Source organism: Panthera leo, chromosome A1 (genome assembly GCF_018350215.1).
Source record: "Panthera leo isolate Ple1 chromosome A1, P.leo_Ple1_pat1.1, whole genome shotgun sequence".
Classification (NCBI taxonomy): Eukaryota; Metazoa; Chordata; class Mammalia; order Carnivora; family Felidae; genus Panthera; species Panthera leo.
The window spans coordinates 184,776,340-184,800,350 of NC_056679.1; the positions used below are offsets into that span (position 1 = coordinate 184,776,340).

The 24,011-nt window shown below is 37.1% G+C and overlaps 1 protein-coding gene across 4 annotated transcripts; it reads right to left on the minus strand.

Annotated features, from left to right (window-relative positions):
* Positions 1–507: 507 nt before the first annotated feature.
* MAT2B (methionine adenosyltransferase 2B) lies at positions 508–23,281 on the minus strand. Of its 4 annotated transcripts, none has more exons than XM_042947390.1 (8): positions 20,663–20,834; positions 14,190–14,384; positions 11,752–11,866; positions 11,410–11,562; positions 8,332–8,525; positions 6,881–6,994; positions 6,091–6,262; positions 508–682 (listed from the first exon to the last, which is right to left on the minus strand). In XM_042947390.1, exons 1-7 carry the CDS (start codon positions 20,723–20,725, stop codon positions 6,092–6,094), a joined length of 1,005 nt encoding a protein of 334 aa, XP_042803324.1. In that variant the 5' UTR covers positions 20,726–20,834; the 3' UTR covers positions 508–682; position 6,091. The 4 variants fall into 4 exon arrangements, with proteins under 4 accessions (XP_042803324.1, XP_042803334.1, XP_042803345.1 ...); XM_042947400.1 differs by lacking the exon at positions 508–682 and adding an exon at positions 4,325–4,497; XM_042947411.1 differs by lacking the exons at positions 508–682; positions 20,663–20,834 and adding an exon at positions 23,081–23,281 and having other exon boundaries at positions 5,336–6,262.
* Positions 23,282–24,011: the final 730 nt, after the last annotated feature.

Genomic DNA, 24,011 nt, shown 5'->3' on the forward strand with positions numbered 1-24,011 from the left:
TCCATCATGTGTGTGGGCCTCAATTCAAGTGACCAGCAGACAGCCTTCACACTCTATCTGCAATATCAGCTCTTCCTGGTACTACAACAGACTGCCTTTGGACTCAAACTGAAAGACTGACTCTTCTGGATTCCAGCCTGCCAGTCCACCCTACCAATTTTGAATTTGCAAGCCTTCATAATCGTAGAGTCCATTCATTATCATAAATTCTCTCAACATATGTACACACCTTATTGTTTCTGTTTCTCTGGAGAACCCTAATACACGTAGAATAGGAGAAAGGCATACAGTAGTTTCCCTTATCCACGTGGGATACGTTCCAAGACCTTCCAGTGGATGTCTGAAACAGTGGACAGTACTGAATCCTATATAGTTTTTCCTATACATACATACTTATGATAAAGTTTCATTTAGAAATAAGCAACGTAAAAGATTAACAATAGCTAATAACAGAACTATAATATACTGTAAAATAAGTTATGTGAATGTGGTTTCTCTCTCAAAATGTTGTACGGTACTCACCCTTCTTCTTGTGATGATAGATGAGAAAATGCCTATGTGATGAGATGAAGTGAGGTGAATGACGTAGGCATTGGGACGTAACATTAGGCTACTACTGTCCTTCTGACCATATGTCAGAAGGAGGATCATCTGCTTCTGGATCGCGGTTGACTGCAGGTAACTGAAACCACAGAAAGCGAAACCGCAGATAAGGGGGGACTACTGTATAAGAGACTTGCTAAGGGATCCGTAATGTTCTATTTCTTAACCTGGGTTGTTGTGTATGGTATTTATCATTATTCTTTAAACTGCATACACATTTTAAGCACTTTTGTATGTATGTCTTATCACAATTTAGAACAATTTAATGTAAATTCTAAGATTGGGATGAAACCAATCTATTTACCAAAGTTCATATCTAGGTTTCTTAACCCTTCAAATTTTTAAATAAATAACCTGGGCCTGCTAAGCCCATCTGTACCTGGAGATGATCTTAACTTAAATTGGTTTAGCTGACTTAAGTGGATCATGTGTGACGGATCTATGATGAATCACTAACAGTAATGAAGAATGCTTTGAGTTTGACATTTTTAAAGATGATTATCCCTCATGCTGCTGAGAGATGTAATCAAACTAGACAGACAACGGTGCCATTTCAGACTTTTTCCATCATCCATCCTTGTCCTCTAGTTCCTCTAGAATACTTCCAAAGGCCAGAACCCTCATCACCCTTTCAACTATCCAATAACTTAGTATGTACTAAGCACATAAAGCCTGATGGAGAGAATAAAAAATTATTCCCAGACCGTCAACATGCCCAAGTGTTTAACTTATCCTGGGTAAGTTTTAGCATCTCACATTAAAACATTCTATAACCAGGACGCCTGGCTGGCTCAGTCACAAGAGCATATGACTCTTAATCTTGGAGTTGTGAATTCAAGTCCCATATTGGGTAGAGAGATTAAACAAACTTAAAAAAAAAAAAAAAAAAAAAAAAAAACATTTTGAAACCTCTATACCAAGTTTACATTTCAAAGGCTGTTTTTTTTTTGAGTTCTTTAACTGGGGGAAAATTAAAATTATTCAATATGTTGTATGTTTGTCTAAAATCAGAATGAAGATGGGATCCATGGAAAGCAAAACAATTGTGGCAATGAGCTGAGCAATTTTATGGCCATCTTTTGATATTAAGCCAATTGCAAAAAAAAAAAAAAAAGCCCACCCCACAACAATTTTTAAAAAGTGGGACAGGGGGAGCACCTGGCTGGCTCAGTTGGTAGAACATGAACTCTTCATCTCAGGGTCATGTATGCAAGCCCCACGTTGGGTATGGAGCCTACTTTAAGTAAAAAACTTCAAAATAAATCAACTGCAAATACAGGAATTTTAACTTATCCAATTTCCAGAGATATAATTAAGTATATATAAATTCAAGTATTTTGCATTTGTGTGGCAAAATACAGAACTTCAGAAGCTGTTACACTAAACAGGGTACAAGAATAATTTATCTTATTTAACATCTTTCAGGGGCACCTGGGTGGCTCAGTCAGTTAAGCATCCACTCTTGGATCTCGGTTTAGGTCATGGTCCCAAGATTTCTGAGACTGAGCCCCACAGCAGGCTCTGGGCTGATAGCACATATGAGCCTGCTTGGGATTCTCTCTGTCTCTCGTGCCACCCCCAAAATAAATAAACTAAAAAAAAAAAATCTTTTAAAATGTATTTCCAAAATACTAAGCATATGCTCACTATATAAATTTGGAAAATATAAAAAACCACTAAGAAAAAACTACTCGTAATCCTACTTCTGGAGGGAAACTCCTATGTCTTATGTCAGAAAGTGCAGCTGACAGAGTGTCTAAGCATAGGTTCCTCCACACACTCCCAAGCTCTTCCCCCAGGGACTTGGTTGAGTCCACTGCTGCTTTTACTAATTATCTGTGCTCTAGGCATTTCCACAACAGACCTGTGAAATAGGTGGTATTATTCCCACTTAACTCTAAAAAGAAACTGGAACTCAAAGGAAAAATAATTTGACAGGAGCAAGTGTTAGAACCACATTGAAATCCAGATTTGAAGGTTCCTCTTCATCTACATTAATACTGCCCTCAAGCCGGAAAATTCTCTCTTGACTAACCTCCACAACTGAATTAAATCTGGCTTATTTACTGCTAAGTATGATTTGGTTTTCAAAGAGATAATTTAATTTAGACTCCAACAGTAATTTCTCCTAAAGGTTTTATTGGACAGTTGGATGTTTCCTATTTCCACTTTTCTTCATACACTCAGATCCATTTCAAGCTCTTTTCCTATTTTGGTAATGAATTTTTTCTGAATGTATTCTTATTCCACAGACTGATATATCCGGTACCTGCAGAATATACCTGTGGGCTTACAGGTATAATCTGTGGATATATAGTAGAAAAGAAGGTCTCACAAACTTAAGTGCTTTATACACTGGACTCACTGAAGGCATGCTCTAAAATTCTGACAACCTATAGCACATCATCAAGAAACAGATTAAATCAATTCTGGTTCATTCACTGATAGAATGGAATATATATGGCTATGGAAGAATACCTAGTTCCTTCTTTGGTGCTCTGCATGTACGTGGTACTTCTGTGGCTGTTGGTGCAGTGCCTCATCAGCTGGGGGAGGGACGGGGTGGCCTCAAACAGGCCATGACCTAGAGTTCAGGCATGCGCAACTGGCTCATGGAGGTCTATGATGAGGGTAGCAGAAGAACTTGGTGTGATCAGAATTGTTCTAATCAAAAAAATTGTGTTGTTTTTTTTTTTTTAAGTTTATTTATGTATTTGGATAGAGGGAAAGAGAGAGAGGAGAGAGAGAGAGAATCCCAGGCAGGCTTGGTGCTGCCACCACAGAGAGCGATGCAGGGCTCGAACTCACAAACTGCGAGATCACGACCCTGAGCTGAAATCAAGAGTTGGACGCTCAATCGAGTCACCCAGCCACCCCCAGAAGAATGGTTCTTATAGGTGACTTGAGCCAATTAGTAAGCATATTAAGAACAGTGGAGCTAGGTTTCTGTCAGAGAATGGAGCTACAAACACAGGAAAAAAAAAAGAAAGCTAAAATAAACCCTGTGGGGCAATATTGGCATTGGAAGTATCAATGTGAATTTAGTTTCTTATACGGAGAGATGTCAGAAGTCAAGATCATGAAGAGAAAACAACATTGAGGAACTGTTCCAGGTTGAAGCTGAAAAACGGTAAGAAATACTATGAGTTATCCTAGATTGGATAGACTTATAAAGGACATTACTGGGAACAACTTATGTGAACAGGGTCTGTGGACTGGGTAATAATGTATCCATATTAATTTCTTGATTTTGAAGGTTACATTATGGGGTTAAGTAGACGAGCATTCTGATTTTTAGAAATTATACACTGACGTTTAGATACTAAGTGGATGATTAAAAGGCATGTCTGCAACTTACTCTTAAATGGTTCAGGAAAAAACCATACTCTGTGTTAGAGAAAGAAAAAATGATAGGATAAATGTGGCTAAATGTTGATAATTGGGAAATATGAAGGGGGATACAGACTTTCTTTGTGCTATTCTGGCAACTTTTCCTTAAGACTGAAATTTCAGGGGAACTGCTTGGCTCATTCGGCGGGGGCATGGAACTCTTGATCTCAGGGCTGTGAGTTTCAGCCCTACGTCGTAAAGATTGCTTAAAAATGAAATCTTAGAAAAAAAAAAAAGATCAAAATTTCACAGTGAATTGTAAAAAAAAACAAAAACAAAACCAAATATAGACATTCTTTATAATATAGAATAAAGACATATTAATTTTTTTTTAATTTAGTACAGAAAAATGTGTATTAGCTACTATTTGTAGGAAGGGACGATTACATACATGTATGTACACACACATAGGTAGTGAGTGTATTCTTACAGATACAGAGTGTCTGCAGAAACATACAAGGATCTGATCTACATTGGGTTCCGCCACAGATGGAAAGTCAGTAGCTAAAGAAGAATGAGAAAGGTTTTTTACTCTGAAACTTTTCAATTTCGTACTTTGTGAAAGTAACAAAAAAATGCTTTAATTAGGTGGGTGCTTAAATTTAAGTGCCAGGCTGGCTACTTTAGAAGCATCCAGGGAAAATTTGAAACTAGATTAGCAGGCCTCAATTCCAGAAATTCTATTTCAGTGGGTCCAGGTTAGGGGTCAGATATCTCTAAAATTTCCTAATTTGAAAATATAACATGGTTTGGGAATTGGTGCTTTAACCAAATTACCCAAACCGGATTCTCTCTAAACTAAAACTCTAAGTAATTAGGAACTTAGAAACAAATACTTTTTGTCCAATGAAGGATACGATCATAACCTAGGGAAAGGATATTCTAGAAGCGAAATCAGAAAATCTAAACCAGGGTTTGCACTGACTCTTGAGTTGAAGTCAAGGCATTTACAAGTCACTCCACCATTCTGAATCCTTATTAAGGACCAAAAATATCCTTGAGGCTAAGGTCACCTGAATACTACTTAGTATAGATAATACATTCAAATACTCTGTATTCCTCAGAAGGAACATTCTATGTAAATATGTAGCAAGATTACATAGTTTAGTTAAAAAACAATCAGTTGGCAAAAGTAGATACAATATCTGTAACATTCTGCATCTCAAGTGGTGAGTTCACCAGTGTTCGTTATTGGTTTATAAACTTCGATAGTAACTATATTTTCTTATCTGCATCAGATTTAACACAAGAACGTAATTTTTAAAAATGCAAGCAACAAAATAACAATGAGTTTAGATGTGCGGTCCTTACATTTAAAAAGTAAATAAAAGAAAACTAAGCATTACCATGCCAGCAGTACATGTTTATTATTATTCGTGAATGGCCCCGAAGACTTACAAGGCCCATGTTTATTAGTATAACCACAGATATGAAATATCACTTAGTGACATGGAGTGAAAAGGACAGTTTTACACATATTAAAAAAATACATACACATTCACACATACTCTCCCCGTCAAGTGCTCACCATACACTGCTACAAAAGCAGGAGGCATCAAGCTGCAGGAGTTCCAATTACACATAACTTGTTGAAACATCTCAAGCTTAAAAACTGCACTTAGGTTGCAAAAATAAAGTTTCTTTCTTCAAACATTTTGATCAGAGCTCAAGCAATGCAAATAATGAACACCAATGATTTTCATACTGCTTAACACACTTTAAAACATAAAAGGGTCGACAGTTGCAAAAGTCCTGAAAATGTAGAGGTTATAGGAATGAACAATGCATTTCATCCAAGAAAAAGTCTACAGTAGATCTGTCTCATCCTGGCTCGTAAATATTTAAGAATCATAATTTACTATACTCAAAGTTAAGCCAGAGCAAACAAAATGATAAACAGAAAAATCATTACTTCAAATGAGGCATTATTGCCCTTAGTTTCTTTAGACAATTTCACTAGTGCAAGAGCATCATTTACCTGAAAGATCATGAGTCACAATTAAAGAGCACTCATACAAAACTATTTCCTTTTTTCTTTAAAAAGTGCCACATACTGTACTTCTCAATTAAAAAAAAAAAAAAGCAAACTGCACATACACTAATGAAAGACCGTTTGTCTCCATCTCTTGTCAATGAGGAAAGGCCAGAGTGATTCTTTGATTCCAATTCGAAATGGTGTTCGCTGGCCAATGCCCAAGGTCTCTAATTTGGAGCAGTCAAGCTGAGCATTTCTTGGACGTTGTGCTCCTAAGACAGGACTGTCAGTTATCTTTAAAGAAAAACAGAAACAAAAATATTTGAAATAAGTAAAAAGCCCATGTTGAGGTTTTATATTCTCTATTTGACTCTGTCCTTACTGCAAATCTGTCTGATTCCTGGAAAAATATACAAATAAACAATTAAGACAATACTTTTTCTATAAACTTCACCAGTACTCATGGGCTTCCTTGTACATGATGATTTAGAGATAAGTAACAATATAAGCCACCAGCAAACACGCAAAGTGAACTTTAATTAGTACTAGAAAATAAAGTCCTTCAATATTTTTAAAGCAACAAGAAAAATTGTATCAACAATACATACTATCGTGACAGATCTGGGCTTTCAACAAGTGAGGTTTTAAAATGCCATGTACTGGGTGGCTCAGTCAGTTGAGTGTCCAACTTCGGCTCAGTTCCTGATCTCACCGTTAATGGGCTCGAGCCCCGCAACGGGCTCTGTGCTGAGCGCTCAGAGCCTGGAGCCTGCTTCGGATTCTGCATCCCCCCATCTCTGTCCCTCCCCCGCTCATGCTCTCTCAAAAGTGAATAAGCATTAAAAAAAAAAAACCATTTTTTAAATAAATAAATAAAACAAAACAAAACAAAACAAAATGCCATGTACTTACAGGTCTTAAGTGACTGCTGGGGAGATTGAAAGCATCTGCGATTGCACATGCCATTTCATACTTAGTCATCTGTTCATTGCCAGACCAGTGAAAGGTTCCTTTAATTGATGGATCCTAATAAAGACACGAGAATTCAAAATAGGATCAACTTTTTCAGCTGAGTGGAATGGTAGGTGTGACAGAAAAGCTAATTTAACAGGTCCAAGAATTGAAACACATCCCTCCTTTCTGGAATGCTCTCCACAAGGTATCTAAAATCAAATTCCTATAAATATACCCAGCTAAACATGAGAAGTAATTTCCTGAATTTAGGCTTAAGAATTTTTTTAAATAAAAATATAAATGACTCCAATTTTATTTAGTGGGAATCCTAAAAATGATTACAGATTTTTATGGAAACAGGCCCATTTAATGAGTATTTCTAATTATTCTAAGAAGCTAAAACCAAAACTGTTAAGAATCATTTTCAGGTAATTAGTCATAACATCATTAAATACTAGTATAGTACATATTTAAAATACAAATTTTTATGTGTTAAAAAACTATAGACAAACTTATTACTATTCTAAAATAAATCAGTCTCATCTTTCCATGAATACTAATACTCTATTTAGTTCCGACTTTTTCATGTCTAAAACTAACTCCTAATATCTAAAAATATTACAAATCATTCTTAAAAAGGCTGAAATTATAAATTCCTATGTAGATTCATTCTTCTTTGGCACTACACAGATCTTAAACAAAATAATTTTTTTTTTTAAAAGATTCTATTTTTAAGTAATCTCCACACCTAACATTGGACTCAAACTCACAACCCTGAGATCAAGAGTCACACGCTCTACAGAATGAGCCAGTCAGGTGCCCCAAACAGAGTAACGTCTTAAAGACATTAGATTATTTTGTCATCCAAAGAAAAAATACAAGTTTCTAGTCATCTTGCAATAAAAGAATGACAGACAGGGTCCATAGTATATGAGAGATCAATTCAAACACAAGAGCATAATATTTTTACTATTTATAAATATAGCCTACTACTGCAAACCACTTTTGTTTGGTCTCTTTGTCGTTCTAAAAATTTTAAATAAAAACTTGCAGTTGTTTCTTTATATTACTAATTAAAAACTATTATTTAAGGGGCGGCTGGGTGGCTCAGGCAGTTAAGCATCCAACTTTGGCTCAGGTCATGATCTCGAAGTTCGTGATTTTAAGCTCCACATCCGGCTCTGCACTGGCGGTGCAAAGCCTGCTTGGGATTCTCTCTCTGCCCCTTCACTTGTGCGCACGCGATCTCTCTCTCTCCCAAAATAAATATATAAACATAAAAAAACAAAAAAAACCTCAATGATTTTCCATCACTTTAAAAAGACAGAAATATTAGCAAAGAAAGCAAAAGCACTGTGACTTTCACTCAATGGTGGAAATCAGAAGTTCTTCCTTCCCAAGATTCTCACCAGCATCCTCTTTTCTGCTAACTGGCGACACACAGTGGCTACATCTTTGACGTGTGTGGGGAACCTCTGCTGCCAGTGGTCCATGTTTGCAGACTTGTTACTGAACTGCACTTTATCAAACATAACAGTCACAGCACTTTCGTCAAGCTTTTCGACTTCTCCATACAAAACAGGAATTCTCAAAACAGCAGCTCCTACGAATTAATTAAAAAAAAGATACTCTTTAAAAAAATCTTTTAAAGCTGACTGGTTCTTATCTTAAGTCCTGATATAAAATGAAAAGTATGCGGATTTAAACTAGACTGTAGGAACCTTGCAAAGTACCAAAATGACATATGGCTTCTCTGTAATAAGGCCCATTTAACAAATATGATACTTTTTAATTTTTTTAAATGTTTATTTGTTTTTGACAGAGAGACAGAGCATGAGGAGGGGAGGGGCAGAGACACAGGGAGACAGAGAAGGGGAAGCAGGCTCCAGGCTCCGACCTGTCAGCACAGAGCCCAACGCGGGGCTCGAACTCACAGACCATGAGATCACGACCTGAGCCGAAGTCAGACACTCAAGGGACTGAGCCACCCAGGCGCCCCATATGTAATACTGAGTTTTTAAAGGTCTCTGTCACTTGGGGTATTTTTATATGTTATTTTCAACAATCCTAGTAATGAAGAAATTCAACCGATCATGACAACACAGTAAGTGATCTTTGGCTTATTAAAGAATAAAAAAATAAGAAATAAAATGCATTGAAGGCCATTATTAGGACAAGTGGGAAAATTCCTATATAAACAATATGTATAGTATAACATTATATTAATGTTACATTTCCTGAGTGTGATAACTACATTGTAATTATGTAAGAACATTCTTGTTAAAAGATAAATGGCATAGTAAACTATTCTGGGGTAGAATTCAACCAATTCTTGAATTTCAATTCTTGAAACCACTGAGTAAGGAATTATGATATATTTAGATTTTATGTTGGTCCCTAGTGAGCTGTCACAACAGACTGGATAATTAACACCTTAACTGAAAATTAACAAACTATTTTTTTTTCAAATATTTATTTTATTTTTGAGACAGAGGTCACAAGTGGGGAGGGGCAGAGAGAGAGGGAGACAGAGGATCCAGAGCAGGATCCACACTGTCAGCAGAGAGCCCAACACGGGGCTCAAACCCACGAACCAGGAGATCATGACTTGAGCAGAAGTTGGAAGCTTAACCAACTGAGCTATCCAGGCACCCCACAAAGTATTTTTAATTAAATCAACATATTGGATAACTGTGTATAGAAATGCATTCAAGGATGATTCCTGCATGATAATTTAGAATATTAAAAAAATATATATCCTGGAAATCTATATTAGAGGATGCTTCTCAAAGACCGTACAGTCTAGGGCAGTGCAAGCAATCATTACATCAAGTACTATACAGCCATTGATAGGAAAAAGATAACCCAGAGATGATTCACTATGTATTAAAATACAAATATGGGGGGAGAACCAGGTTAAAAAACAAAACCCATACATTTTTAAAAATTCACAAAAATTGCTTCCATACCTAACCACATCTGGTGCTTCTCTGAAGCAGCGTTATAAAAGAACTTCTGCTCTTGACTTCTTTTTAAAACCCTAAAGGGGCGCCTGTGGGTTGAGCGTCCAACTTCTGATTTCAGCTCAGGTCACAATCTTGGGGTCATGGGATCAACCCTCTGTGCTGAGTCTGGAGCCTGCTTATGATTCATATTCATTCTCCCCCCCCCCCCCATATATACGCACACATATATGTAAATACATAAAAATATCCATAAATATATATTTGTAATTTTTAATGTGGTTTTCATTATAAAATATACACAAATATATATATAATATATAATATTTGTAATATATATAAATATATATGTGTGTAATTTTTAATGTAATTTTTCTTGCTTCCCTTTTTCAAGTTTCAAACTTCCTTACCATATATGTAGGCCCTGAAAAGGAAGAGGGTGGTTGGTTAGGCATCCAACTTCAGCTCAGATCATGATCTCACAGTTCCTGGGTTCAAGCCCCAGGTCAGGTTCTGTGCTGACCGCTTGGAGCCTGAAGCCTGCTTCAAATTCCGTGTCTCTCTCTCTCTCTCTGACCCTCCCCAACTCATGCTCTGTCTCTCTCAAAATGGAATAAACATTAAGAAAAAAAAGAGATTCTCTCTCTCTCTCTTTCTGCCTCTCTCCCCAACTCTAAAATAAAAAAATAAAAATAAAATAATGTCAGCTGTGCTGACAGCTCAGAGCCTGGAGCCTGATTCGTATCCTGTCTCCCTCTCTCTCTGCCCCTCCCCGTTCATGCTCTCTCTCTCTCAAAAATAAATATTAAAAAAAAATTTTTTAATAAATAAAATAAAATAAATAATAAAAATAAAAACCATACAAAAAACCCCAAATACCTCAATCTAGGAGAAATGATACTGACCTGTTTTTTCAAAGTAGGTTACAAATATTTATACTATTAAGACTTCTTTTCTTTATACAATAATATATTTTTTTTAAGTAAGTTCTACGCCTAATGTGGGGCTTGAACTCACAATCCCAAGATCAAGAGTCACATGTTCTATGGACTGAGCCACCAGGTGCCCCTATAAAATGACATTTATGTATATACTGTTACTGGAAAGTCTGGAAAAATTCATAAATTCTTCATGATTTCTAAAATTCTTATTTTTCTTTTTTATTAACTACCTTCTTTCTCCAATGATTTATGCTCAATTTTTTCAAAATTTAAAAAACATATTTTTTTAAATATTTTATTTATTTACTTATTTATTGAGCATTTATTCATTTTTGAGAGACAGAGACAGACTGAGTGGGGGAGGGGCAGAGAGAGGGAGACAGAATCTGAAGCAGGCTCCAGGCTCTGTGTTGTCAGCATAGAGCCCGACGCAGGGCTTGAACCCACGGGCTATGGGATCAGAACCTGAGCTGAAGTCGGCCACCCAACCGACTGAGCCACCTAGGCGCCCTAAAAAACATGTTTGTATAGATGTCATATCATTTCCTCAAAGCAATCAGAGGCTAAAGAAATTGTGTCTTACCTAAATTGTTCTCTAGGACAGCCTTTTCTCCTTCTAATTTTGTTTTGCCATACAGATTTAGGGGACTTGGTACATCTTCCTCTCTGTAAGGTGGATTTGTTCCATCAAATACATAATCTGAGCTAATGTAGATTAGAAATGCTCCAATTAAAGCTAAAAAAGAAAGACATGAAAAAAATCACCTATTAAATTATTACACAACATTACTCTGTACTGGTATTCATAACAGCTATTCATCATATATAAAACAAACCTCTTATAAGCAATCTACAAAACTTTAATCTTTATAAACTCAGCAATTATTTAATATTTCATGAAGACTTTATATAAAGTCATCATTACCTGCTTCCTTTGCTAAATTCCCAGAAGCATCCACATTAAGTTGCGAAGCAGCATCTGGCTGATTTTCAACAACATCTGGCCTTCTCTCTGCTGCACAATGTACTATGACATGGGGCTGGAAGTTAAACATTGATGTATTTTTAAACCATAAGCAATAAAACAGGGGTGCTACAGCCTTCCAACAGCAACTCAATTCATAAAAAAAAAAACGTTTGTTAAATCAACATTCCTTCAACTAAAGAATCGCTGTAATTTTTATTGTAGTTTTGTCATGCTTTCCTTTTTCAAGTTTCCAACTTCCTTAACATACATATATAGGCCCTGAAAAGCAAAGAGCAATTTAGTAATCCCGAGGAAAACCAAAATCAGTGTCAACAACTATTATTTCTCAATCAAAATAAGCTTTGTCCTCTAATGTGGGTCGGAGAAAAGAGCTAACATTAATGTAATTAATATGACCTTAATACTTAATAAATCTACATTAAAGGGAGAATACAAATTTCAAATTAAATTCATAAACTCAAATCTCTTAGACCACTTAACAAATGTCAACTACCCACAAAAACTAAATTCCCAGTTCATCAGTTAGTATGTCAGCTGTATACTAAACACTGTGCAAGAAACAGGGATTTCATAATCTAGTAGAAAACAACAAAAAAAGACAGATATGTAAGGAGACTATTTCAGTACATTTCTATTTCAGATAGAATGGGGGGGGTGCCTGGTTGGCTCAGTGGGTAGAGCATGCAACTTTTGATTTTGTTGGGTTTGTGAGTTCAAGCCCCACATTGGGCCTACAGCTTACTATTTTTTTTTTTTTTTTAATGTTTATTTTGGGAGAGGGAGATGGAGAGGGAAAATATGAAGGTGCAGGGGAGGGACAGGGGCAGATAGACAGACGGAGACAGAGAATTCCAAGTAGGCTCCGTGCAGCACAGACACTGACTCGGAGGCTTGAACTCATGAACCCTGAAATTAGGACCTGAGATGAAATCAAGAGTCAGATGCTTAACCAACTGAACCATCTAGGCGCTCTCTAGAACTTACTAAAAAAAAAAAAAAAAAAAAAAAAAAAAAAAATTATGTTTTTAATTAAAGATTGAGGAATGCATGGGGCATCTACTTCCCAGAGAAGCTGAACCAAGGTTAAGATTTGGTAAAACCACTGACACACAGGGCTAATGTACAAACATACCAAATGATCTCCTTCCTCAACAACTGTTAGAGGAACCATGACCTTTGGAGTTGTTTTAAAACTTCAATGTGCATAATCCAGGGTGCTTCTTAAGATGTCCTGGTCCCCACCATAGACTTACTGAATTAAAACCTCTGGAAGTGAGACACACCTAAAGAATAAGTTCCCCAAGTGATTCTGATGTGTCTCTTGGACCATACTTCTGAAAAGAACTCTCAATTTGATCAGACGTAGAATAGAATATAAATTTTTTTCATAACTTTTCTATGGCAATGGTTAAGAGTTATTTAACCTCTCTGAGCTTTTTTCACCTCTAAAATGGAAATGATAGTATCAATTTTGCAGTGCTGTAAGGTTTACAGATAATATTAAAAAAGCATTTGCATAGAAAGTGGTACTTAACAAGAGTACTTAACAAACATAAGCTTTTTATAAAATGCTCATATTTCCAACTTTTGTCAACCTATGTTTCAACCTAATCTTTTCAAGGACTACATATACTTTGCATGCTTATAAAAAAAAAAAGTGCACTACACAATTGACCTTTGAACATGGATTTGAATTGCATGGATCCACTTATATGCTGATTTTTTGTTGTTGTTTATCACTACAGTACTGTATTTTAAATGTATTTTCTCTTCCTTATGATTTACTAATATTTTCTTCTCCCTAGTTTAGTTTATTGTAAGAATACAGTATAGAACACATATAATGTACAAAATATGTGTAATCAACTGAGTTATCGGTAAGGCTTCCAGTCAATAGTAGGCTATTAGCAGTTAAGTTTGGGGGAAGTAAAATGTTATATAGATTTTCTTTCTTTTTTTTTTTTTTTTTTAAACGTTTATTTATTATTGAAAGACAGAGAGAGTCAGAGTGTGAGCAGGGGAGGGGCAGAGGGAGACGGAGAAACAGAATGGGAAGCAGGCTCCAGGCTCTGAGCTGTCAGCACAGAGCCCGACACGGGGCTCGAACTCACGAGCTGTGAGATCATGACCTGAGCCAAAGTTGGACACTTAACCAACTGAGCCACCCAGGTGCCCCTGTTATACAGATTTTCAATTGTGCAGGAGTCAGCATTCCTAAACCCTGCATTGTTCAAGGGTCAACTGTATATTATTGCTGCTTAGTAGGTTACAGCTTAAGTACAGTATTTCCCTTGAGAAAAGAACAATTTCTAAATCATCCAGACAATTCTTAACATAGTTTATATATGTGCTAAAATAAACAGACTCAACCATACCTGAAAATCATGAATGATGTGATGAACTGCTTCAGAATCCAAAAGATTAACCTGTTCAAATTTTGGTCTTGCTCTTCTAAAACCACAGCCAAAGGCATGCCAATTATTCTGCTTAAATTCTTTATACACAGCTCTGCCCAGAAGCCCAGTGGCACCAGTAATCAAAACCCGCCTACTGGGGAGGTTAACTTCCTCCTAAAAAAGTGAAGAAGGATAAAGATTACTCACTTTGAAAATATTCTAAGAAATCAGTCATCATCATTGCTCACTAAATACTTTGAGTCTAAGAAGTTAGCTTCATGTCCTACATCTATTAGACAACTCTTAAGTTAGAATAAAAATCAAACTGCATCAATAATTATATCACTTATTAAAAGTTTTATTAATCCTATCCATGAAAAAGAACCCAAAATGATACTGTAAGGATATACCTAGTCAATTAAATTCCACCCCCTCCCCCACCTTTTTGAAAAAAAAATAAAGATTTTATTTTGGGGGCACCTGGATGGCTCAGTTAACCGCCTGACCCTTGATTTCAGCTCAGGTCATGGTATCACAGTTTGTGGGTTTGAGCCCTGCACTGGGCTCTGCACTTAAGGTAGAGCCTGCTTGGGATTCTCTCTTTCTGTCCCTCCCCTGCTTGCATGAGCACACTCTTTCTATCTCTGAAGACAAATAAACTTAAAAAGTATTTTATCTTTAAGTAATCTCTAGACCCAAGGTGAGGCTCAAACTTACAACAAGATCCAGATTCACATGTTCTACCTAATGAGCCAGCTAGGTGCCCTGATTTCTTATGTTGATAATGGAAAATCTTATTTTAATGATGAGTGATGTCAAAATGAACAAACAGCAATTTTAATTACATCCTCCAGTTTATAAAATGCACAATTAGTTTGAAGCTTACTTATTTTTTATGGCCTGATGAACTATTTGGCTGTATTCAACAATATACTCAAAAGTTGACATTTTTTGGTCTTCAGTTTGTAACCTCAACTTTTCTTTCACATGTCATTGATTTATCAAATTTGATAGGTCTGAGTTAAGGAATTCACATGTCACAGGCATTTATGTGGAGGAAAAAAAAAATGTGGTCTTAATAGTAATAATATTCTGAGTTTAACCAAACCAAATATTCAATTTTAACCAATGGTTTAAATTAAACCATTTCTAAATTTAATCAGTAAAGGTTCCTGAGTTAACTCTAAATTTATCTTAACAGACCTGTTAAAACTAACATAAAAGGACAGGGACACCTGAGTGGCTCAGTTTCAGGTCATGATCTTGTGGCTCCTGAGTTCAAGTCCCACATCTGGCTCTGTGCTGTGGGTGCAGAACCTGCTTCAGATGCTCTGTCCCCCTCTCTGCGCCCCTCCCCCACTTGTGTTCACATACTCTCTCCCACTCAAACATATATAAAAAACAAAACAAAACAAAACAAAACTAACACAGGTGCGCCTGGGTGGCTCAGTCGGTTGAGCGTCTGACTTTGGCTCAGGTCATGATCTTGTGGTTTGTGAGTTCGAGCCCCAGGTCGGGCTCTGTGCTGACAGCTCAGAGCCTAGAGCCTGATTTGGATTCTGTGTCTCCCTCTCTCTCTGCCCCTCCCCTGCTCATGCTCTGTCACTTTCTGTCTCAAAAATAAATAAAACATTAAAAAAAAAAATTAAAAAAAAAAAACGACCTAACAGACAAAAGGACAAAAAAATTAACAGATGAGAAAAAAAAATAAACTAAAATATTTTAAATTGATCTGTGTTGCTATTGTGAAAGAAAAAATTCCTTACACAATGAAATTAAAAGGAACTACCTAGAAAATAAGTTGTTTCCAAAGCAGTTTAAAGAACTTCCCTTCTTCCCAAGACGTGTAACATCAAATTTCCCAGACTCATGAATAAAATCAACATTTACTATTTAAAAAAACAAAAACAGGGGCGCCTGGGTGGCTCAGTTGGATAGGCGTCAGACTTCGGCTAGGGTCATGATCTCATGGTTCGTGGGTTCGAGCCTCACGTAGGGCTCTGTGCTGACAGCTCAGAGCCTGGAGCCAGCTTCTGATTCTGTGCATCTGTCTCTGTTTCTCTGCCCCACTCCTGCTCATACTCTCTCTCTCAAAAACAAATAAACATTAAAAAAAAAAATTTATAACTAAATAAATAAACAAACACCAACAAAGTTTTATTAGGGGTACCCAGCTGGCTCGGTTGGTACAGCATGCAACTCTTGATCTCAGGGTTGTGAGTTCAAGCCCATGTTGGATGTTGAGCCTACTTAAAAAAAAAAAATTTCTTACAGTTTTATCAATTTGAGGTCTTTTTATTTCAAGTGCTGTTATAGTCATCTATTCTGAGCTGTCAAAAACTTTAAACAAGCATATAATAACTAAAGATCTTTCTTTTTTAGCCCTTATGTCAGCAGAATAACTTGGCACTATAGTTTAAAAAAAAAAAAAAAAGGCCACCAAAATTATCTATTTATACCATAGGAAAAACCTGAAATGAAAGGGCGGACAGAAACAGTACAAAAGGTAAATTCTTGAAGATATTTTTTCCTTAGTGCAACCAACTTCAAAACATTTTAAAAGTTGAAGTGAAATTCATCTAGGCTCTCTAGTGTAAAACTTGGCTCTAAGCCAACTGATCTATGAAAACAAGGATTTCAGCCAACAAAATATTTTCTTTGAATTTTGGCACAAAAACAGCTCTACAAAGACTGAATTGTTAAGAAGATAAAACATGCCAAGTCTAGTAGATACAATCAGAAAACCATTTACACAGAATAAATACCATAAAGATCCCTGGGAAAATATTATAAAGTGGCTATAATTTGGTTTCTTCAGAGTTTCTCACTCTTTAGTACTTCACTTTATAGAAGCAAAGGAATATAGAACAGTTCTTAGGTCAGTGGTTTTTAGGCTTTACTGTAGATAAGAATCATGAGTGAGGCTTTCAGATCCAGTACATCTGAGGTAAATCCTGATAATTTACATTTCTAACAAGTTCTCAGGAACGTGCTGATGATGGTGATTTGGGAACTGTGGAGAAATGTAATCTTGAACTCCAGGGAAAATCCAAGGTTTTCCTAAAGATGAATTTATCTTATTCAAACAAGCCAAAAATTGTCATCTTTCTAAAAGCAACAACAAACTTTCCTTCTCTCTTCCCCCGTGAAAAAAGAAAAACAACAAAAAGTCAAAGAACAAGCATCACGCATTCCACAAAGGTTATTAAACAATGAATTCAGATCTCTGCATACTGCATTGATTCTGTGAAACACACTTTTTCCTCATTTTAACATCCCTGTTAAATGAATGAAATAGAGATGCATCTTATTACTGTCCTAGACTTGCAGTGTTTTTTGCTTTTTAGTGCATCTTAAAACAAGAACCCAGATGATATTGTAATCAAATACATCTTGGATTTGATGCAATATAGTAGTATTAAATTACAAGCACAGCAAGGCTCTTTGGGAATTCAATACACTTAACTTCAAAAAAGGGATGAGGTTACGAGGAAAAAATACCACCTTATATCCTTATCCTCTGGGGTAACTTGTATGGTCCCTAGAAGAAAATATGAAAAACAGTCCATGGTACCTAGCGGTCAGATGTCAATGCTCAAGAATTTTCTTTATTAAAATAGCAGAGATCTGAAGTGCAAGCATTTCCTAAAACAAAAATGATACTGCACTATCTTGTATTTGAAAACTATTTAGTGTTATGTAAGCCTATATCATACCTTTTGATCATAAGATAACCTTGTTAAACATGTAAGTATTTCCAAACTGAGGAATCTGAAGCCTAGAGATGTTAAAGGTTGTATGGAAAACGGGAAAGGTTGGGACCAGAACTTGCTTCTATGGTCCAAGCCAAATATATACAGAGTTGCGTCTTAATCCTTTGACCTTCTATTTGACTTCATAATGATTAAATTTTAACTGTTCTGCCACAAAATATGGTATTGGGAAGTTACTGAAATCTCTATTGATCGAATTCCTCATTTGGACAAGATGACTAAGGCTCCTCATACAATTTTAACATTTTCCACATTATCCTCAACACAGAGTAGACGGAGTCTGAAAGGAGTGAAAGGAGCTTCATTTACTTAAAGTAATTTTTCCTCTTCACAGCGTTCTTTCTAGAGACTCAATGAGCACCTTCTGTCACCAGTGTAAGAGCCAAGACAAGGTTTTTCATTTGGACTGCAAATTTATTGGTTGTTAGCAAATAAAATATGCCTCACTCTGAAATTAAAAGACGCCTAACAAAAATAGCTCTTCTATTTTTGACTTTCTATATCAGAAATCTACCTGAAGCTTTTTAAAAGCAGTTTTGATTATTCTATTTTCAAAAGAAAAGAAATATTCCTGTAAAAAAATTATTTTAGACTGTTCCGCCATAAAATATTTTAGTCCTGCTAAACACAGAAATGTCCATGCACTTCAAGGAACTCAGAATGAAAAATAAAAAGTTTTCTAGTTAACCCAAAACCACAATAAACAGCTCAAAAAAATCATCTGCCTGAAAAATCTACTTTCTTAATTTTTATGATCTTATGTGTAAAGTATCAAACATCACTTTGTTATTCTGAATATACTTGCCACACTCTGCATAAACTCTTACAAGTTCAGAACTTCAAGTGACCAGATTTATAGACATCAAAAAATTCTTTGAAAAGTTAAATACATGTAAATAAATGCAGAACTACCACTTTTATTATGCTACCTAATCAAGTGCTAACAAACTATAGGTAATGAGATAAATGGATCTTTCCAAATGGCCACAGTACTCTGGGACAATTATTTCTACCTTAGCATACTTGCATTAACTTCCACTAAAAATGTCTTAGCAAAAGACTAACATCTAAATAGAGATCTTCTTAAGTTTTAGTGGTAAACATAATATTTGCTATTTGGAACCTTTTCAATTTGGCAGTTTCCCATCCCCCCCCCCCCCCCCCCCCCCCCCCCCCCCCCCGATCCTCATACAACATTCCCCTGGAGGCAGATCTTTTGAGTAGACTGTACTGGACTCAAGACTTAACTCAAGATCCCCTGAGTACCTAGGCAACACTGGTCTAACTCCTACTGTTACCCTATTACTATCCTACAAGACAGTGTAAACAGGTACCAGTACAGTTGTCTTCTCCAACACAATATGCAAGGCAGTCCTCATTCTCACAAGTGAATTTTAATTCTGTATGTTTTGAGAGAGCAGCAAGTATGTGTCAAGATTTAGCGTGGGGACACCTAGCTGGCTGAGTCTGTACAGCATACAATCTGAATCTGGGGCTGTGAGTTAGAGGGCCCTGATGGATGTACAGATTACATTCAAATAAAAAACAATTAAAAAAAAAGATTTAGGCTGTATCACTTTTAATGAAGGAAATCATGAAAACCTATTGAAAACCTATTTTCATTAGTCTACAGAACTCCCACTGTGAAAAAAAGATTAAGCTTTACATACACGCATGCATATATATGTAAACAATATGTAACGTTATGTGTTCAGTACTTTTAGGAGCACATAGGAACAACACGTAAACTTAACTTAACCTCCCAAATCCCAAAGTGATTAGAAACACTAACTATGCTGTATCTTGAAAGCATAAAAATTCTGCATTATCAAAAACAGCCTCCCATACCGTCTCTTATTTTCATAAGACATTGGTCTAGGCATTAACATTTCTTTTTATCCCCACTGCTAGATAAATTCTAGCAGTTCTGTGGATTGAATGTGGGGAGGCCTGTAATGAAATATGAGAGAGAATGGAGAAAGCGCAATACCTGGGATAGCTCTCCCACCGTAACAACCTTCCTTTTTTGCAATCTCTGTAGCGGTTCAAAGCCCGAGAAAGTGAAAGAGATTTGTAGGTTCCAAGCCTACTTAATGAACTTGGGCCAAGGACTCACCCTACAAGCCTCAATTTTCTCATCTGTAAAATGGAGCAAAAATCCTCTCATAATTATGACGATTAAATAATGCATGTAAAGTGCATAATACAGTGCCTTGCACAAAACTTAAAAGTTCAGTAAGTTGTCATCTCTAAAACTGCTATTTCTGAAAAGCCACTTTCCCCTACTTTCTCAGACATAAGAACTGGTAGGATCGAGGGATATGAACAAAGAATGAAAAAGAAATTCAGAAAGATAAAACCAAAATCGAAACCGCTCAGAAAAACGCCTCTTCGTTGCTGGGAGGGGGAGACAGAAGACAAGAAAGTGAAACCGACCTACTCGTTTCCTGCCGCAGGACTGGAAGAGCAAACACAAACGGGTGTGCGCCGAGGTAAACAAACTCGGTGGCGCCGCCCTCTCCTCCCGGAGCTAGGAAGGTGCTGAGACGACTCAGGGCTGGGGGCTAGGACTGCTACAGGAGGCGCAAGGAAAACCACCCAAGCCCTCCCTCCCCCTCGACCTGGCTCGTCCCCCTCCGCACTCCCCGTTGCAAGAGACGCCCAGGTCGACTCCCTCACCTCCACTAGCCGGCAGCTCCCGGGAACAAAGTGGATAGAGAGCTCCTTTTCTCGCCCCACCATGCCCGCCGTCTTTGCGCCGCAGCCGCAGCGACCGCCACTTCCTCCAGCCCAGGACCGCCACGGGCCGCAGCTTCCTCGCCCTCGGCCCGCCTCCCTAGGTCCGGGCCGACCCCCTGTTCACTGCTTCCGACTTCCGCCGCCAAGGCCGCGCCCGATGATTGGCCACATTCCGTGAATGCCTCCGAAAGGGGCCGGGCAGCGTCCTGTACGCAGCCAGCCCACCCCCCAACTCTTAAAGGGATACACAAAACAAAGGCCTTGGCCTTCAGCACTGAATACAAGTTTTGTTTTGGGGAAGATTGTTTATTTTATGTACTATTTTCTCTCTTCGTCTCTCTTCTTGACTAGGGAAGGATTAAACTGGATCGCCTGAGGCTTCAAGTTTGCAGACTGCGCAGTGCATGGGAATCAACTGAGCATGAAATACGTTTAGTAGGAGAAAACATTTTAAAGCCATGGGTGTGTTTAGGTAAGAAGGGAAGGAGGGAGCACAGTGGACGTACAGCATTAGGAATGTTTTTTACAGAGATTTAGAAAGACGAAGAATAAAAATACAAGTCCTGGCATCTGAATCATTAACAACCTCAACAACCCATTTGTCATTCTGGGATGCTAAAATGTAGTATGTGTCAAATTCCAAATAAACTATTTTTAACTAGTTCAAAAGAGGAGGGTAAGGGGAGGAATAACTTGGGTGCCTCTTCAAAACGCAGATTCTCGGACTTTACCTGTATTTACAGAATGAAAATCTGCGGTAATATAAAACCAGGGACTCTACATTTTAGTGGATTTAACAGGAGTCAAAACCCCACCGACCACCTTTGAGAAGCATCACGTTAGGAACTGCCCCGTCAGGCTACGCCAGCCTGGCCTCCGTAACCATCGTAAATTAAGGACGAAACCAAGAGACAGAGTAATGTCTGGACCTTCCACCACCTGTATGACTTCTTAAAAGTAACAAATCAGAAACAACATATCTAAGTGTTGAGAACGACCTCTCAGGCAACTGGTTTCCTTCCTAGCTCAAAACAGCAAAATGCCTATCAGTTGGAATGCCTGAGAAATTTACTCAGGAAAAAACCCGCCATAGACCCTGTAGGGTTCGCCAACATTTCACCGCTCCAATCCGAGTGTCTTTATTCAGATATACACGATACCAAAACTGAAAAGTCTCTCACAAGTGTGACCGATGCTTGGATTTTTCTTAAAAGGGCTTCTTTTCATAATCCCTTTAGTTTACTTTAGAGCCAAAGACTAAGCAGCCTTTTGAAAAAGTTTTTCTTTGTCTGAGCCCCGTGAATTTCCTTTCTGCCCAACCCCCCAACAAGAACTCATTTCTTTATTCGTGTTAACAGGGTTTGTTTTTTTTTTTTTTTTTTGGAATGGTGGGGGAAGAGAACCTGAGGCCCCTCGTTTTCGGAGTTTTATTTTTATGCAAGCTGCTACCCTTAATCAGTTTAGCATTATTCAGACAGTCCTTGAGAGGACTGTCCCAGCATTAAACATTCATAATCTGCAGACAAAGAGAAAGGTGAGTATGGGTGGGAGGTAGGAGAGGCAAATTTAAGATCCTCCTAATCCTCCTCCTTTAAAAACTGGGAGATTTTTGGTTTTTTTTTTTTAATTTCTAGATACAACGTTGCGATGCAACCTAATTTTTCTATTAATAAAAAAAGTAAGTGTTCAATATGAATAAGATTTCATTGCATATTATTTATTTATTATTATTATTATTATTTTTGCAGAGCAGCCTTGTGTAGAGTTAGGAACAAGAGTTTTCTCACCTACTTTTGAGAACCTGGTCTGATAGCTCCCAGGTAAAACTTGCATATAGTTCTAAAGGTATATGTTCATGTATAGTTTTTTATCATTCTCTTTAAAGATGAAAGTTTCTTTGTGAACAAAAATGCCATTGTTGTAGACAATATCCAAGTACGTATGGTGGCTAAGTCTATAAATTTAAAGAGAGCAGCCTGGAGCTAAAAGTTATGTTAGCAGATTCAGTTCATGCTAAGACAAAGAAAGGCTGGAGCACACAATTACAGATAAAATCCTTAGTTACATAGAACCTTCACCTACATCATTGCATTTAATGTGGTAAATGAAGCTGCTGTTCTGTTTTGCATTTAATTTTTGTCAATTAATGAGTCTTAGCTGAGCTCTCCATAACCTGGTTCCCAGCGTCAATAATTAAACTTGGTTTATTCTTCCATGTTCCAAAGTTACATGTTTTAAAGAAATGAATGACACCCCGTTTCTTTTTTCTTCTTTTAACACACCTTTTTGGTTTCACTGGGATGCTTTTAAAAGAAACTAACTCCAGAATGCTTCATTTCTTGAATATCTGGCTCTTACCTGGTCCATGTCCTCCGGCATTTCAGGCATGATTCCAAAATATCTCAGGAAAACAGACTTGGGATGAGTCTCTGCCGCTTCTGCCTGGGTCTTTGTTCTGCCTGAAGAGAGCGCAGGCACGGAAAAACGTGAGCTTCAGCTTCACTCGACCTTTTAAATTAGCATTTTGATTCCAATCCCAGAATCTCATGCAGTTTTCCACATTGCAGTAAACTGGCAGCTGATTCCCCCTGGCAGTCCTGAAAATACCCAATGAGAAGTTTCATGTTTAATTGCCTGCCAAGTTAAGGTCCATTACAAAACCATTAGGAGAACCAGTGTTGTTTTGTTGTTTTTTTTTTAAAGAAGAAACAAAGAAGCAAAAAAAAAAAAAACTTCCTGTGAATACTTGTTGCAATTTTCTCTGGAAGAAGAAAAGCAAGAGCTCACAGATGGAAAGAAGGCAGATCATGCAATTGATTGATTCCTATTCTGAAATATTTTATTCAGTTATACATTATGGTTATTACAACAGAATCTTTGTAAAGTTTTTCAGTGTTTTTCCTCCCGGTGTCTCCTCATTAACTATTTCAAAGGACATTAAAAGGCACTGGTGGTAACAGCTCCCGACAATTAAAATGCAGCAGGTCATTTCTATTAACACTGATCTGCCTTCTGACTGAGGAAATGGTAGATTGAGTAGCTTTAAGTTTGGCCAGGCATTAAGGACTTCTAGATCAGCAATTCCCAGACCTGTCTGTACCCCAGAACCTATGAAACTAAGTCATTCTGTAGGAGTTAAGTCCAATAATCTTATTTTTAACTATTTCAAGGACAATGAATATGCTCAGTTAAATTTGAACCATTGTTCTGGACTATGGTTCTGTAACAATTTAAGAACAATAAAAAAAATTGCCATTTAGATAGAGCTAACTCTATATTAAGTCGTTAT